General features: G+C 41.7%; 1 protein-coding gene across 8 annotated transcripts in view; it reads right to left on the bottom strand.

Annotated features, from left to right (window-relative positions):
• The window catches only part of SASH1 (SAM and SH3 domain containing 1), a 233,322-nt gene that overhangs the window by 121,806 nt on the left and 92,259 nt on the right, over window positions 1-19,257 (bottom strand). For 6 of the 8 annotated variants that reach the window (XM_019746922.2, XM_074333692.1, XM_019746921.2 and 3 more), the window contains exon 2: window positions 9,993-10,121. In XM_019746922.2, coding sequence (XP_019602481.2) covers window positions 9,993-10,121 — 129 coding nt within the window. Of the gene's footprint in view, window positions 1-9,992; window positions 10,122-12,395; window positions 12,509-19,257 lie in introns of those variants that run through there. The other 2 variants (XM_074333690.1, XM_074333693.1) reach the window with 1 other exon arrangement.

Below are 19,257 nucleotides of genomic sequence, written 5' to 3'. Positions count from 1 at the left end.
TTTTATGTTGTAGAGCTCTGACCCTACCCCAAGGGGCCTGGCTCTTCCAGACCAGTTCAGCTGGTTCCAACCAACAAGCATCACCACCTTTACCTTTTCTGTTGTCCTAATGCTTAATGTATGTCCAGGTCAATGGATGGTGAGCTAGAATTTGTTGTAAATAAATCTGTGTCACCCACTTAAGAATATGACTCATATAATCTTATCCTTGGCTGTCCTGCTCTATTGCAACATAAGCTTCCTGAAAGAAGGCTTATATTTTCTGTTACTAATAACTTCCCCATGATACCAAGTACGTTACAGAAACACACCAGAAGGCCAGCAAATGTTTTTTTACTTTGCTGATTTTACCAGTTCCTTGCACTCACTTTCAGGAAGAATACTACATGTCATCATTTACCATTTTTAAAATAGTTTTTACATAATATGTACTCTAAAATTACAATATTATAGAAACCCCTAATAATGTATTATTTTGTTAAAGAATCTGAGTTTTCAAGAAAAAGCTACGGGTGAAACAGTAAAATGCTTTATTTTATTTACTTATTTTATTATTTTACTGTATTTACTTTTCATTTTCCTTTGCCTTCTTGAGTGGAATTCTTCTAACGTCTGTTATCCTTTGTCGTCTACAACAATGTAGGGGATATCATTTATAGATCCTTTTCAATTCAGGATTGCCCACAAAATCTACAAAGTTGCTTGCTCCTATTCCAAAGCGACATCGTTGAGCTTTTTAAGTTCCTCTATTTACTTTTTACATTTTCTATCTGTTCATTTGCTAGCATTTCTTACCACTACCAGATGACTACCTCTGGCTACCAGTCAATGCTCTTCTAATTTACTCCTTCTAATCTGCCAGAGAAGTAAGACATCGTGCATGCTTTAATAGAAAGAAGACAGACATGAAGTCGTTAAGGGAGAATGAATAGAAAATGTGAAATTCCAGAAAGCTATTTGAAACCCAATTTTTAAAATTGTTATCCTTGGTAAGTGGGTAATTAGAGACTCTGAACTTCTCCCTTAAGGAATTTTGTAGGGTGTTTATTTTTTTTCCCAATTTTTTTATAATGAGTGTACCATTGCAATTAGTATGATAAAAATTATATTATACTATGCTTTATAATACTACACTTTTATATTACACAAACACATAAACTAATCTGTTAATCAAGATTTACTGGAGGGCGGAGAGAGGGGCACCTTGAGAAATCTCCTGAGAGTAAAACACAAGATTAGTAGGTGGCCTGGGGGGATTCAGAGATCTGGCATTTGACCTCCTTGTTTCAAATCCCCTGACACTTACCAGCTTTTTGACTTCTAACAGGTCCTATTTTTATGATTATTACTCTTATCAGTATTTAGTATTTCTATGATAAATAACAATAATATTTTTTATAAATATTCACTGAGACCTCGCATGTATGAAGGAACTCCGCCGGTGCTCTACAAACATCATCTTATTTATCCTTTACAACAACCCCATGAAGAAGCCATTGTCATGCCCATGGGGCAAGGAAACATCCAGGCCAGTGGGCAATGCAGCCAGGCTTCCCCACCTGGTGACATGGCCTCCCTTTGGGAGCATTAGTTTTTGCCTCTGCCCAACTGAAATCATAAGATTACTGATGTCCATGTCCCAGGGCCATTAAAAGAACTAAATAAGGTATACGTGGCTGCCTCATAAATGCCAATGTACTTTTAAAATGTTATTATTGTGATTGTTATCAGCAGAGGTATTATTATGGCTTCATCATACGTCACCCTTCCTTTTGGTTATTGGCAGTACTTGAGGTAGTGAGGCAGATAAAGTACTCTGAGTTTTACACATGTTAAGTTATACTCATGACCAATGACGTGGAATAGCTTAATTGATATTTACCATAATATCACCAGTAGTTAAAAGATTCATCAAAGATACTGAATAGAAAATGTTTCCTTAACATTCTACTTTAGAAGAAAAAGTTTACTCTCCATGAGTCAAGTGACTCTGAGGAAGAATTCAGATAGAATACCAAAACAGATTCCGAAAGATGACAGCAATCAAAGGACTAGGAGCAAAACCCGCACCCCAGGGAGAAAGGACATACACACACAAACAAAATTACCCTTTGAAATCACAGCTGGAAATCTGTCTTCCTCTTGGCATCTTTGTTAAGAAACCATGTCTCTGCTGTCGCACACGTTAAAAAAATAACATTCACTCCCACAAACACATCCAGATGTTCACGAATATTCATGACGTGCTTCCAATCTGGTTTGGACTTGCCCTTGATTTATTTTTGATTAAGTTCCATGAGCTTCTGCTGGGGCCCCTGAGATGGACGGCATTGCTGTGGCACAAATTCCAAACATCTTCATATTCTAAATAATCGGAGAAAGTTTCTCAAACTATCCCTTATCAACAAATGATTTACGCACAAGACTCAGAATAACCAGAAACAAGAAACTGGTATACTCCTGAACCCAAACTCTAACACAACTGCTATAGTTGATAAATTACACCTCCATTTCTAACACAGATTTGACGAGTCGGGAAGGGTGGAGGGGAAGCTAGAACCTGAAGCTCTACAGTGAGTAATACAGAGAAACATTAAAGGAGAGGCAATGGCTGCGCCCTGAGTGTCCTGAGATATATTTTCCAGTCCTTCCAGATACAAATGGTGGAAGAGCCAGAATAAGTATAACCAAACCAAATGCATCGAACAGATTAGCTCAACATTTTACCATCTTGCTCTCTTTAAAATAAAATTCTCAAAACTTCCAAACTGAACAAAAAGGCAGCTCTAAATGAAAACAAAACAAAACACTGCTGAAATGTGGGTAATGATCTGCTAATGAAAGCTAGCCAGAGAAAGCTCCAATCAATATACTCGGTGTTCTGGGGCCCAATTCTTTCTGTCCTGAGTCATTTATTTAGGTGCACAGGGGCTGTGGTGAGAGATTTGTCCAAAACATGGGCCTATATGTATAAGTCAGGAGGCCAATATCAGGTGTGTGTGGCAACATCAGCAAAGCCTTACAGCCTTGCTCCAGGTGACTTCCTGTCTGGACCCGGCATGCATCTATCTGACCCCATTCCAGACACCTAACCCTCGCCACCCCCCAAGCCAAGCCTTGGAGGCAGGTGGACCATTTGGCCTGGGCCACTTCGTCTTCATTCACCAAAGGCTTCAAGTTTAGATTTTTGACATCATCGATACAGCCACAGAAACTCACTCTTAGGGCATGAAAATAAGGAAATATTCATCACACTCCTTTACATTTTGTCCCACGTCGAGACACACACGCCTCTTGTGTTTTACAAATTAACTATAATTAGCACAAATAAATTACACTGTAATCGTCTGCATTAGAAGTGTTAGTAATTGTTACACGTAAACATTTAGATGGTACTACAGTTTGGCAACATGGTTTTAACATGCCAGGGCTCCAAAAACGGCACCTGGCCTGGGCCTCACTCAACTCTGAAAGGTTCTGATTCCAGAAACAGATGCTTCTTCCCCTCCCAAGCCCTGGCCAAGCCCAGATTCTGCCATCAAAGAGGCCCCTTTTATTTTAATTCCTTGGCTGGTGTCCCCAGTCACTGTCAATTTGATTAACATTTAGGAATTCTCTGTTGTATGTAAATGAAAACTACTACAAAGCTCAGGCATTTTCCTCTTTCTGGCAAGCATTTGTATTTTAAGCAGGAAGCTATTTTGGTTTTTAATCCCCCGGGCATATTGTGCTTTATAACTGCAAACAAACAAAAATCAGTCATTTCTAAATGTTCAGGAGCAAAACCAGAAAAAGAGGCTGATGTTGTTGATCCATCAAAAATCTGATGGCGCTCTCTCAACTTGTGGACTATCATATCGCACATAAAACATCTAATCTGTTTCCATCATTGTTCAGAGGTCTACAAAGGTCTCTAAGAGGATAGACGCTCACCTAAATTGATTGTAAGCATAATAAAAACCTTAATTACAAGAGGTATGAGATGCCAAGATCAAACCTGGCAGCCAGGAGACCTGCTTATGTCCATGTTAACACGGTGCAATGTACAAAAAATGCTGACTCAATTGGGACTGGGCATTCGACTACAAACGGGACTTTGTCTGACAGGAGTGAGAGCACAGAACTGTATTACCATCTGGCTTAAGACATAATGCCTCAGTGTATTTTGACATCAAGTGTGTGAATCCCACAGCAGAGTGTAGTTCAGGCTCACCATCTAATGCCCACTGTTTCTGATTGCAATCTGCAAATCAACAGTAGCCCAGAGCTAGCGAATGATGTCGGTTCAGACAAATCAATTCAGACAAAATGAAACAAAACGAAAATACTCTTCAGAGCAACAACTGGGCTTTAGCAATTGAATACTTAAATGCAGGACAATTTACAACGCAGATCACATTCTTACTCTGTGAATAAGGAGAACAAGAATCCAGGGAGTAACGCTTGCCTCCTGAGCAGCTATGCTCCAGGGACATGCCCTCGGAACACCTGTGACCTATGGGGGGTGGGGCTTGCCTTATTTTCTCAAATATTTAGGGAGCTCAAAGGTACAGGAAACCAGTTTTCCACATGCTTTGCTGTCTCTAGCAAATAACAAAAGAGTAGCCAATAAAACTAAACAAACAAACAAACAAGAAAAACCACAGAGACTGGACTATGTCTGCATGCCACAAGTTCACCCTGGCCCAGCAGGTCAACTATTGCAAAACAGCAATTATTTTTGTTCTGTCTTGTGAATGGTGATGAATCAGAGGAACATCCCCTTTTTTTATATCATTAATAATCCAGGGACCTCTGAAAACAACAGCATGTAACTTTTTTCAGCACATGGTTTATTCCTTAGGTTCCAGCCACGGCAAACCTCTCAATGGGCCATAAAAGCCACACTGTCTCTCTCAGTTTATGACCTTTTCACAAACTGTGACCTCTGACTTAAATTATTCTTCACTATGCATACCACCAGCTTCATCTTCTGTATTCTTTACAATGGGGCCTGGGTATCACCTCCTTCAGGAAGCCTTCTTTGAGTTTCCTAAACTAGGTCAGGGGCTGTCTTCTGTATTCCTGCACAGCATTATTCATCATGTTTACCTGTCTAATGCCCCCACTAAATTGTGACCTCTCTGTGGATGGGGAACACATTTTTATCTGTGTGTTTTGGAAGGGCAAAATCTCAGATACAGGCCTCACACTCATTAAATATTTTGAAATAATTACATACATAAACGAATTCAACAAATACTTACTGAGCACCTATTATGTGCCGTGTATTGTTTGTTCTCTATGCTGAAATACAGACCTGACCACAACAGACAGACAAAAATCCCTGCCCTTAAAGCTGGATTTACTGAGAAGGGATCTGAGGAGACATTGCGAGGCGATCATTATGTTCTAAATCATGCTATGTCCACTTGACACAACTATACAGCTAGGATTCGTGCATTTCAATACATAAATTTACTTCACAAAAGAAGTTTTAAAAAATATCAATAACCAAGCAGCGGTGACGAGTAAAGATGAAATGAGAATGGCAGAATGTTCACCACTGCTGAAACCAGGTAAGAGGCACAGGGACTTTGTTACCTTGTTTATACATGTTTGAAATGTCCCCAAAAAAAACCTGAAAAAAAAAAAAAAACCTGCACTCCTGTGAAAAAATAGTAATGATGTACAAAAAAACAGACACTCTTCTATGTTACTACAGGAACTCTGAACTAGGAATAGAAGGGGAGGAAAAGAAATGAACAGTTATAGGTCAGTTACGATGATGTACCAGGTACTTTATAGTAGTTTCCTCATTTAATCCTCATAATAACTTTATGAGACATTTTTACCTCCATTTATAGATGGGGAAACTGAGGCTTAGAAAGATTATAGAACTTGCCAGCAAAGTGAAACAGCCAGGATTTGAACCCAAGTCTGTCCGACACCCGCAGCCTCTTTCCACCAGTGTTTCTCACACCCTTTTGCCACTGAAACAAGCCCAGAAGCCAGGACGCCAACTTGGGCCTAGGGTGGGAGTGCTACAGTTCAAGGAATCCCCCAAAATCACAAGACACGACTCTTACTGCCTCTTCATTCAGGATTATATCTGGAAAGATCAAATTGACGAAAATTGCAAGGAACAATAATTATACTCCAGAATTATTCCTACACCATTGGTAATGACTCTGGTATCACATTTTTCTGTGATAATATCAATATTTTCATTTATATTCCCGGTCCTTAAAGATTTGGATGGGTCTCCACCTGGGCTCCTGTTTCTTCATGCCAACACAGGTGTGATAATGATTTGGGACAGAATCCAGGCCGGGCTTCGGCTGATGTAGTCAGCAGAATCCCACTGTAAATGGGGACTTCTACATCAGGGCTGTACCACACCAACAATCACACAAACTTATTTCCTGCCAATGCACAAGCGGATTCAATCTCAAAGATGCTGAGGAAGCTGATATGGCCGATAATAAGAGGCCACCTTGTGTGTGTCCCTTTCCTGGCCACGGTGTCACTTGGACAGATGTCAAACTTAGCATCACTAGAGATGGGGCCATTATGGACTTGAAAAGCTGCTGTCATTTCCAAATGCAGCTTCTCACAGCCAAAAACACACACGGTACTCAGGCATGTGCCAAATGTGTGGAAATATGGGCAACTTCCCTGCTGTCCACAAGCACTAATGATCAAATCCCCAGCAGAGGCCCCGGCTGCAGTCCAAACACGCTGTTCCTTTAGGGCCCATTTGGTACTAAATAAAAACTCTCACCGTAGTTATCAATTGAAATCATAATCCCTGTTTATACTGTTGAATTTTCATCCATCTGTACTCTCTGTTGCCTTCATCTAAACTAGTTGACTGGCCCCCAAAACACTTTATCAAGCCAGTGCTTTATTCCAGTCAGGAGCTGGGTGATTAGGTCCTGGAAAAGTAGCTCGACATCTAGTCCAGGAAGTTAATTACTAACATAATGATCAAAACCTTTTATTTTTCAGGGTTAAGTCAAGCATCTCGGTGGGCAGGGTATCTTTTTGGTTTGTTTGTTCTGCATTTGATATGTCATTAGCTCTTAAGGACAAAGCATCTCTGCGCTTTTAAAAGCCAAAACGCAAACATCTGAATATGTATTCTGTCTATAGAATGTTCTCTCGATCCCCAAAATTCACCCACAAGATTTAAAAGTGAAACAAACTCATCAAACTGATTTAACCCATCAGCCCAAACGCCCTATAACTCGAGGTTGTCTCTAAACTTTTTCTACAGCAAATACAAGAAATTCAATGTTACATTTTTGTCACTATCAAATGTTTTTGGCTCCTAATATGTTATTATTTCCTCTTAGTACTTTGACAGATTATTTTTTCTCCAAGCCATCTCACATTCAGCTTTGACGGGGCTGCTTACTAGCATAGAAAGAATGAATTACGCTGCAGGTCCTTAGACCCGAAGCTGCTCCAACAGTAGAGCAGAGAAGTTTGTCAGCTTGTCTGAAGGCAGAACTCAAAGTCTAGAAATACAGGTGAAATCTGATGCACTAAAAGGGAGTGTTATGGACTGAAAGTTACAGCTTTTCAAGAAAATGAGTTCCCATTAGGATTCAATCTGTGATGAGCTTACAACCTCCAGAGGGAATTTTCTGTAAGTCGACAGTGTTACATGCATCGTCTGAATGATGACCTTAAAACATGTCTAACACGGACAACTAGAGTCCTGAGCCATGCAAATGACATGTGAAACACATGGCAATCTACTCTGGCCTTCACCAGTTGGAGACCTCCCGTTTCCCAGGGCAACGTGCCTGGAATCTCAAAGAGAACTTGAATGTGTCAATTGGGGATCTTACTTTTCTTACTAACTACAGTTTAAAGGATGAAGAGTGTTTCCAGCCTTGCTCGAATTAGCTCTCATCAATTTTACCCACCACCACATTTTAGCACCTTTGATGAGAACTAATTAAGCTCATGTGGTGTGTTTTTCTCCCCAGACTGCCTTTTGCAGCTCTGGAACAGAGCACACCAAATTAAGCCCATCTGTCTAAATGGGAAGAAGTTATTTATCCCACTGCCTGACAGGCTTCCCATCCCACCTAGAAGCTGACTTCTGAGGTTCCCAAACACCAGGGGATGATTATGGCAACCCCAAATCTTAACCGGCTAGAAGTCTGGGGACAGCAGTTGAGCGTGGCATCAGGATCATCTACTGATTCATAGCAATCATTTCCTTGAATGGTGCAATGTCCTAGGAGGCCACAAAGTGTGTTACCAGACTATCCTTCAAGGTCAAACTTGTTACATTCAACAACTCAGTGCAATATTTAAGTTGTACTGTGGTAATCTTGCCAAAAGGAAAGCTTTTCATTAACTATGCCCCAACAGGACAGACTAATTTTAACAGAGTAGAGGGGTCTTTTGCTACATAAGGTAGCACTTTCTTTAAAGGAAGGAAATAACCCTACCATTCATACAAGCCAGGGAACAAAGTTATCGGAAAGAAGTGCTTGGCGATGAAGATGCCCATGTGTCTGCCTGGGCCATGGTATCAGGATCTCATCTGCCCCCACTGATGCTTCTCAGCTTCAATTGACTCTATTATACTAACTCCCACCCCTGCCAACTGCTACCTCAGTGAGCAAAAAGAAACAAAATCGATAATTATTTGACAGTCGTGAATTAAAGTGCCTAAGAAGGCCAGCATATTACTTAGGACAAAATGGATCGTGTCCACTTACAGAATATTCAGCAGTGGCACCTAAACCACCTGTTGGGTCCCTTATATAATAAAATAGGTCCTTTGTAACATAAGAGGAATTCCTAATAAAAGAATTATCTGTTCCTAGTTATTGGGGGTTTTCTTTCATTCCTATCCTAGGTAGATTTATGGAAAGTTTTCTCTTAAAAAAGGATTAAATTCCATCAGCATTTTTCACACTCTTCTTTTTCTTTTAAAAAGATCCACATTTCAAAGATCTGTTTTAGAATAGATCCATGGAGTCCCCTGATATATAAAAAAAAGTTCAAAAAGAAGGTGAACTGGACAAGGAGGCGTGGGGGTTTAGCCTTTTTTTGTGCCTCCCATTCCTGACGTGGTCTTGAGGTCACCACAGTGAAACAAAACAATTTGAAAAGCGCTGAACCAAAGTGAATACAAGTATAACATATGTAGCAAATTTCAATTAATAAATGCAGAAGTTTCAGTAAGATACTTTATAACAAATGCACAACCGGGAAGTACTAGTACATGTATCAATTATCTCAAGAGCACCTAAGCTATTTATTTACTATCTATCACATGCAAGTTCAAATGCTCCAGCAATCATACACATGAAAATCTTTACCAAACAGTCAAATGGATTCCGATACACCTGAGTGAGAGAAGAGAATACAGCCATGAAAAACGGTGATTACAAAGAGGTCTTAATAACATGAGAAAACAATAATAAAATGTTAAGTAAAAAAGCAAGGATTATATTGCTGATATAAAAATGCCCAGAAAAACACTGAAGAGAGAGATCTGCTAAAACACCAATGTGGTTATTGCTATTGTTTATCTGCTAAAACACCAATGTGGTTATTGGTTTCTTGCTTCTTTAAATCTCACTTTGTTTCCGGAAGGAGAAGAGAGGGAAGGAGAAAAGAACAAGCCTAGACATCCTTTGGGCTTAAAAGTCAATAAAATGTAGTACTGTATACACTGGCCAACAGTAAAGACATCCTTTTACCTTAAATTAAAAGAAAAAAAAAATCCAGTCTTTTAATGAATATAAAGATTTGATGATACTGCCCCAGCCAATACTAATTCATATGTCTGACATCTGCAAAACTGGGTTAATCCTTTAGGGATCTGAATTTTTTACCCCAAACTGGTGCAGCAGCCAGCTAACTGATGCTCCACGTACAGCTGGGACCGTCAGAAGGCCCAAGGAGGGGAGCTGGAGCAGGAAGGAGCTCAGGCAGGAGCAGCTGCTGGGCAGGACACAGCCCCAGTGCCACCCACTCACCACATCCAGGTCCTGCGAAACCCGCCGTTTCCGCAGCTCCTCCATCCTCTCGCACACATCAGAGAAGCAGGTATTGTAATAGTCTGCATACTGCTGTGCCAGGTCATCAATGTTGCCCAGGGAGCCGTCCTGAGGGCGAGGAGGGTGGGAGAAGAACAGAGGCGGTCAGTCACCTGCAAAAGCCCCATGTCATCCGGTCTCCCTCTCCACAGCATTTATAGGAGTAACAGCCCGTAGTTACGAAGCGGGGCACATGTGACATCTCCTAATCCTCGGGACAGTCCTTGGACACAGGACTCCTCTCCTCACTGTACAGACATACAGTAGCTCAATGAAGTTACCCAACAGCCCCAGGATGGCAGGGCTGACGAGCCGAGAAACCAGGCCTCCAGCCTGCAATCGTGTGGTACCAAAGCCACAGTTTAAACTCACACCTCTGCCTGCCTGGCACGTCTAAGAAACCCCCAAGAAGTGCCGTCAGCAGAGGTACTGTGTCAATACGAGACTCCCTAGAGCCCAATTGGGCCTGTGGCGGCCTCAGAACCTCCTGGGAAGCTTTTGAGAAATCCAGATGCCAGGACACCACTCCCAGAAATTCTGGTTGGAACCCGAGAATTCAGGAACCAATGGGGAATGCCTGCACCTGGGACACACCTGAACCATACCTTCCTAGGAGACCCTCCAAAAAGTGGTGACATTCCAAGTACAGATGCAAGAATGCAGATTACAAATTCACCCACATAAATAAGGAATCACATCTGTCTCCACAGGGAAGTGCCTGGAAGCTGCTTTGGAGCCCACCTGCCTCGGTTCACATCTAGCTCACTGCCTCTTCTGGGTCAGTGACTTGCGACATGTTTCCTAACCTCTGGCAACGCTGGAATCGGAACAGTACCAATCTCACAGGGAGGAGTCATGAAGAGACATGGAACACTTAGAACCTAACCCCTCATCCTCCACCTGGCACATCGTAAGCGCTCAAAACTTATTTAGCTAATGATATTCACTGCAAGATAACGTTTGAAACCATAGTCTTCCTTTAGGGGATCTGAGTCCTAAATACATGTTCGAACACATACATATGGGACGGCAGAAATGCTGCGTACATTTGTCAGTTGTGCCATTTCTTCTAGCCATCCATTCAATCATTCATTCAGAAAATCACCTCCCCTGCCCCTTTTCACCTCCCACCATATCCTTTGGTATGAAAAAATGACCCTACCAATTCGACCAAGGAAAAGACAACGTTTAGACAATCTGAAAGGTGCACACACATTTTCTATTTTGCAGACTGCGGGCCGGCCTCCTCGTATAATTCATGTTAGCACATCACACACAGCAACACATGTCTAATACTGAAAAGCACACGTAGATGCAATTGAGGCGTGGGAATTAAGAGTTCTCCAAAAGCCTTTCCGCTAAAGCCCTGAAGGCCCTGGTCAGGAGGTATGGGTCAAGGCAAGAAGTCCCCTCTAACCGACTTCTTCATTTGCTGATTTTACAGAACTGAAATCAGTGAAGAAACAGAAACTGAAAGAAATGTTTTTTTAAAAAAGAGAGTCTTCCTTCCCACCATTAAGATGTTCTATGTTTGCAGCAATTGCCTCTAAGTCCCCAGTACAGAGCTAGGACGAGAAGGCCTCTTGTAAGGCCAGGAAGATGTTTAAACCTTTGAATAGGTCTGAGTAAAAGTCCCTCCCTGAGACAATAGGCTGGGTGGACAGTCTGGCAAAGGTGGCAGCCTCCCCTGCTCTTCAAAATGTTTACTGCCAAGTTTCCAGCTAGGAAATAGCATCAGCCACGATGGAAATCGGCTGCGGCGCCTCTGAGGAAACGCACAGAGGCGATCAGCCTACCAGCCTGTGCTTTCCTGTATTCAGTAAAGGAACTGCCTGAAAAGAGAATCACTCTTGGGAAAGAGGGAGCCAAGCCAGAATATCTTAAGGTGAGGCTCCTGACGTATAGATAAATCATGGTAATTCAAATGATCCTATGGTTTGCCCTGACTCGTCTCAACTCGACAGCATGAGCCCCCCCCGCCCCCCGTCCCCAGGCAACAACACAAAAATCCACGAACTCCAAAGTAGTTTTCCAATCTCCTTCCCCACTTTGCCTAACCTACCATTGACCCAGCCACCAAAGTGACCCTACTAAACAGAGATCTGATCGGGTCTCTCTCCCCTGAGAATTATCCATTCCTCTCCCATCACCTATCCTACAAAATAAACCCCAAGCTCACCAGCCTGGCTTTCAGAGCCCTTCACCTCCACTCCCCAATCCCAGCCAGGTGGAGAAAAATGCTGAGGTCTGCAGACTGGCAGGACCAGGGGAGCCAGCCAGCCACAAACAACCCCTCCCGTGGCGGCTTTCCCCGCAAAGCAGGCCCTCTCCTACCCCACTCACCTAAGTCCCAATACCAGGAGAAAGTACTGGAAGAATCTTTAGGAAAGAGGCAGGGAGGGCAGAAGGGCTGTTCCCATCCAGCCATCAGCTACTGACAGCCAGGACTCGGAGAGCAAACTGCCTGCTGAGACAAGGGCTCAAGCCCACAGTGGCCTCGGCCAGTGGGGAAGCATCTGACAGCTCCATCTACATCAGGGCTCTGCCTTCTATTAACCTGTGATGTTTGCTTACTTCAAAGAAACAAAGCCTCCACCACCCCAAAGCTCTCCAAGAAGCTCACGTTTTCTTAGCTCACGCCCCCAGCATGTACTGGGAAAGACCAAGAAAGTGCAGGGCACAGGACTTGTAACAACTAGATCTGACAACCCATTTTTATGAATAATCGTCCTAATCCTGCTACTCCCAGAATTGGGACCCCTGGAAGATCCTGGACTCTCTAGAGTTGTCTGAGTCTCTCAAAAATATGATGTTATCTATCCTCATCCAGAAACTTCTCGGCCTTCATCCATCCAGGAAATGAAACATACCTGCCACCTTTGACCAAATACAAAATCCACATCTTCTAATACCTGAGTGGACTTGTGAAAGGTGTTTTACAACACCTTTCTTTCCTATGGCTTGCAGTTCTTAATTAAAATTAACCCCTCTCTGTGTCTCTCCCTGTCTATCCCCTCTCCTCCCACCCCCACCCCCCTTACAGAGCCCTCAGAGTTGCGCTGTCCAAACCAAGGTCCTCCAATCTTGAATTCTGGCTTCTCTCAAAAATAAGCAGCCTTCATTCATGTTTATGCTGTATGACTTGTTGCAACCAACCATTTTCGTGGAGTACATCAAGGCCTCTCCAAGAGACTTTTAAAAACAATTATTTATATAACTTTGTCCCACTTTTTTCCGTTTTTCTCTCCTCTCTCAGATCTTAGGCAACACCCTCAAAGCCAATTGTTCACCTCAGTTCTCAAGTTTCTAAGCTGTCGACCAAACATTTTTCCTTCTAGTGAAAAAGTTTAATGCCCTACCCCTCACTCCCAATCACTCAAAACTCTCTCGTAATTTGGGGGGCCTCAAAAATATATCTGTTGCTCATAAGAAAGAAGCAGCTGTTTAACTCAACTCCGGCCAAAGATGGCAGACATCTCACCCCCGCCTTAGGCTGCAAAATCCCCTCCTCATTCGTGCTCAGTGTGATCCGTTAGCACAGGGTGGCACAGCTGCCTCTCTGAGTTCCCAAATCTCTTTGCAGACGTGCACTAAGTCCCCACAATTAGCACTTTTCATCCGTCTTGATGATTTAAGTGCCAGGAAAGGCAAAATAATTTTGAAAAGTATGTTTTTAAAAAGTAGGTCTTGTCTGCCATCCCCAGAAAGGAACCCCTTCCGTCCCAATCAAATACGGCCAAGGAACCAACCACACGATGACTTTCTGCTCATCCACTCAGAGTCCACGCTCTCTCAGGACTATCTGAAAAGCTCTGCATCATTCCTAGCCAACGTGTTCTTACTTGAGATGGTACAGACCTATTCAGTGAAAATATTTACTTCTTCTAAAAATATCTGCAACACTAGTCTGTAGGGAATCTAAGGAACACAGCTGTATTTCAGGCCACCACCCCTAGTACCCATCTTCCCTTTTGGATTGGGAAGTTCACGTCTGACTCAACACCCTGCAATGCTAATGTCTAGAGGCATTGAGGTTCCAAAATAAACTTCCAACCGTAGTAACTTTAAACTATGTCTACATTTATTATAATAAATATAATTATGAAAACACTGAAACGGACTCCTTTTTAACCTTTTTTCTTTTCTTTTATGGTGTTTAAAGTTTCTGCTCTAGAGTTTATTACTTGCCTAATCTGTTTCACTTCTTATTTTTCCCCTTTGGCTCTTATACATCACGCTGAAGCAGGATTAGTTTAAGTTTAGGAACAGGGGAAAATTTATTTCCTCAGAAGAACTTTTTTAAAGTCGATTGTGAAATTTTGTGTCACATTATCTTTTTAAAAGAATTTTCCCATTCCGGTCTTTAAAAAGAGAAAGAGAAAAGAGAGAGAGATACATGAAAATTCAAGTTCTCTTCCCTTTTCTTATTCCAGAATCAGGTCACAGCCTCTTTCCATATAAACATCCAGTTCACCTGGTGCAGACTCCAATTAAATCTATGGTCCCACTAACTACCAGTGTCATTTCAATGGAAGACAAACTTGTGCAAGCTTCCCACGCAGCCAGAGCACACATTTATATACCAAATAGCCATCTTTTATACACCAACGTAAAAACAAAGATAAGGGGCATTGTACTAAACAATTCAAACTGGGGAGACGGCTGTTAAGAGTCAAGAAGAAAAGAAACAGAGCACTATTCTCGCAACAATTGATTTAACAGTGTTTCTGATATTTATCCCAGTGTACTTCTGTCTCTGGAAAATGTGAAAACGAAAAGTACTATGAAAACAGAGGCATTTGTAGCATTACTTTTGTTATTTTCATCTCTTCTTTCCCCAGATGGCATTTATGGTTTAGAATATCCTGACGGGCTTAAGAGGGAAAAAAGAAAAAAACTTCTCTGAAAACACCAGGAGATACATTGTAATCTGTACTGCTATATGCAGAATACATGCAAATGAATCCAAATAAACTTGTGGTCCCGCTATTTTAAATCCGTATAAAGACACAGCCCCAAGGGAAAAGTCAATGTTATTGCTCTGAATGTCCAAAGTTGAGAGGAAGAAAAGAGACTAGACTCTGGGCTCATTTGTTTAGTGTGTCTCTACCTTTTCTGTCCATAGTAAGTACATAGACGATGTCTTTGATGCAATATAAATTATATGTTATATTTACATTGCTCACTGTTGCTTTGGAGAGGGATAGAGATATATAAACATTGAAGCCTCTACATAAATCCACTAAAAGAAATCACTATAAGACAACGAAGCCTAACTGATTTCTTGAACGACTTCACAATGTGTTTTCATTCTTAATTAGCTTGTTTAAAGATTTTGAGGTGATAAACATTTTCAGCAACCTTTCAGGTGAAATTGCTACTGCCATAAAAAGGCTAATTTTGGTTTCCTTGTTCATCTTCACTGAATCTGTGAGATGTCACTGTTTGCACAGCTCTAGCATCCCATCCTGCCATATCATTCTGGAGAAATTCATTGAATATATATCCAGAGGGTGCCAAGAAAATGCATACACATTTCAGGAAGGAAAAAACTGTATTAAAATTGTAATACTCAACATATACCGATAACAAAAGATGAATACAAGTCACATTTGACTTCTGCAATCACAAGAGGTACTCAAAGTGGTTACCCTCAGTGTAATTTTAATAGTTTTTTCCTTTCTTAAAATGTGTATACTTTTTTTTGGCACCCTCTGTATAATATAATATATAATAATTGGTCTCAAATATTTTCCTCTGAGGTATCACTCCCAGCATTTCTGCAGATGGTCTGAGCTGGAATTCAGTTTGTCTCAGGCAAAAGTTCATTACACATAACAACCAAAAGCATATACTAAAGGGACATGTGAGGTCATGCTGGTGGTGAGGCAGGGCCCTGGGGGCACATCTACTTGGCAGGTGGCTGGTGGAGGTCTGCTTTCACATCTTCCACTCCCTTCTCTCCAAAAACACCCCGAACTTGCCAAAGCATATGCCTAATTCTCGCTTCAGCAAATGTGATCTTGGTGCCTATGGCCCCCACTATTAAGCCTCAGTGGCCTCCAGTTAATATAAATCCCTTCCTGAAGAATGAAGGGCCACACAGCGGGCAGTACTCACCACTCCCTCCCTCCCAGCACTCTCTCAGCAACTACTTTGAAGGCCACAGTCTTCAAAAGTCTGGGGTTGGGGGGGTGGGGGAATAAATACCGGGAAAAATAAATACCAGAAAAAAAATTGGGGTAGGGAACCTCCTTGATATAGTATAATTACATAGGAAAATATATCTATTTACAATTATAAGCACTTATAACATAAACGATATCTATTTACAACTAGTACAACTATTTATATTAAAAATACACACCCAAAAAAGGTATTTTACATGAGATTAAAAACATGTATAAATAAGAAGTTCTAAGTTCTTTCCTATTCCCAAATAGATAAGCAACGTCAGTGGTCTTCACCCTGCAGACCATGACCTATTAAGGTTTATGTGGGTCAAGGTCGGATTAGAGAAGTGCAGCTGATACGGGAGACTGGCAGTTGGTGAAACCGTCTGTACAGCCTGCTGCCTGTACGTCTAGCACCAAGCCTAAGCTCACTATAGGTTGGCCAGTGTGGCACTTATGAAAGAAGCTGGGTGTGAAAGAGCAAGGACAAAACAGAGCCTATGAGATCACTGGAACCACAAAGACAACTGGAATACACATCCGTTTCTCATCAATTCCATCCTCAGTGCCTCGGCGTGGGGTGACCTACAAGAGAAGCTAGAGCCCTTCACGATGGACCCAGCGCACACTTGGCTCAGGATTCCCAGAAGATGAAGGTGATCTGGCAGGACGTGGACTTGCCGTGGTTGGGGCGGGGGGGGGGGGTGCCTCCTGCCAATAACTGAGCTAGCAGATCAGTGACACCACACAGGAGCTGCCACAATGCCTAGCACTCTCCAACCATCTTCAGAGTCAAAATGTATGGCTGCTGCTGATTCATTTCTGGTTTCTAGATTGACACAGCACTAAGCCACCAGAGTCCGAAGATAAATTTAGACATTTGAGAACAGCATGTTGTTTAAATAACATTGCATAGCATAGATTGACACAGGACAGAATAAATAATGCTGGTATACATCCCAAGAAGAAAGGGTACAGGTGCTTCTCAACTTACCATGCGGCTACATCCTGATAAACCCATCGTAAGTTGAAAATGTATTGAATACACCTAAGCTACCAACATCAAAGCTTAGCCTGGCCTACCTCAAACATGGTCAGAACACCGACATTAGCTATACGGTTTCATCTTAGGGTAACTGCTTGCCTCTTCTTCTCACCAGAATCTTGAGACACAGGTGAGTGTTTTGTAAATATGATGGGATGTGAAAACACAATGTCCAAAACCTCTGGCAACACAGTCCACTGTAGAACTTTGGTTATTTACCCTCATGATCCCCTGGCTGACGGGGGGCTGTGGCTCAATGCCGCTACCCAGCGTCACCAGAGAGGCTCGTACCACATTATCGCCAGCCCGGAAAAGATCAAAATTCCAAGTACCGTCTCTAGGGCCTGCGTATCTCTTTCACACCATCATCAAGTCAGAAAATCTTGAGTCGAACCACCATAAGTCAGGGACCGTATGTACTGTTTCCTACAGCATTTGTTCTAGTTATGCATGTGTATAATTGTACCTGATCACAATATAAAATTTACCTTCCAGTGAGTCTTTATCAAAAGCTTGAAGGTCACTAATGAGGTTTGCCCCCCAGACTGCACATGCACCTTGGGGTCCTCCCACCTTGGAGTCTGTTCTAGAGCCCCCTTGTGCATGGGTCTCCTTGGGACTCTCACCCACCCCCCTCCACAGCTCACCCTTAAAGGCAGATGCTCCCCAAGGCTCTCCCTGCAATTTTCTCTTCCTGTGCCCCCTGATGTCTTAGGGAAATGTCATCAGTGGTTGCACAGGTTTAAAAATCACAGCAAAAGCTTTTTTTCCTTCTCATGTTCTCCTCTCGGGCCCAATGCAGCCTGCATTTCGCATACCCTTGTACACAAAAGGCTTGAGATCCTTACCGAAAATTATTATTACCAAAATCTTATACATGAACTAGTAATCCCTAATTACCTGCTAGGAAGGAGTTTGAAAAGCTTGGTCTTAATATGAATAAACTCAGTTTATGGGTCTTGGAGAAGAGTCCCTACAATAAAATAGGATTTGAAAATGGCCTCCTCATGGGGAAAGTGTGGCTGGCATCTCTGACATCACGCTGATTGTCAGGTGTGATGAAGAAATTAATCAAGGCTATAAAATTACGCTCTTCAATCATCAACATCAAATGGGCTATTTCATTAACTCAAATAATATTTACTGAACACCTGTGACATCCCAGGTACTGTGTTAGGTGCTAAGTATACAATATAAAATCAAGAAATATGAATGCTTACTGTTACTGGACAGAAAAGTATGGTCTTTAGTTTAATGCAGTCATACGACGATTAAGTCATGGGAACTTGTTGAAGAGATTTACTAAACTGCGTGCTTAATATAAGGTCTTTTTGGAATTAAAAGTTTGAAAGATCCAATTTGCTGGGCTATCAATGTCTCCATAGAACATTTCACAAGAACCTTCAGAATGTGAAAATCCAGGGGAAAGACTGGAACATTGACAATTTGTTTTTAAAAGTTCAAGTCCAAATTCATACTCAAAATGGACATGTGGATTTAACAGATGGCAATTTTAGACTGAACTCATTTCTAATTTTTCTAAACTGCCCTGAGCTTAACAGAATCACAAATTTGGAAGGAACAGCAGAGAGAGCTAGTTGGGTGGGAATGAAGTCACAATTTCAGGCCAGACTCAGATTTTGATGAGTATGAATCACACTTTACACTTTCTCTGGCTGCCTTTGGCACATAATCATGAGGCTATGGACATTCTCAAGTATTTGACCAATAAAGATCTGATTGGGGTGGGAAGTGATCTATAATATTCTTAGAAATTTGGAAATGAATCATGTCAGAACAATCCTGAAGTTTCTGATTATGTCGTTAAACCATATACAATATTTGAGTTTTCTGTGTTTTATGGAAATTATATTCTACCAAGGTTTGAGCAAAGAGTCAAGAGGTATGATAATACATGGAGTCAGAACTCGACTTGACACTAGCTGATTTCTTTGAATTGCTCCTGAAAGCAGTGTGACTGTTAAGT

This window comes from Rhinolophus sinicus, linkage group LG05, assembly GCF_036562045.2.
Source record: "Rhinolophus sinicus isolate RSC01 linkage group LG05, ASM3656204v1, whole genome shotgun sequence".
Classification (NCBI taxonomy): Eukaryota; Metazoa; Chordata; class Mammalia; order Chiroptera; family Rhinolophidae; genus Rhinolophus; species Rhinolophus sinicus.
The sequence above is the reverse complement of the archived record's forward strand: the minus strand, read 5'-3'. Positions and strand labels throughout refer to the sequence as shown.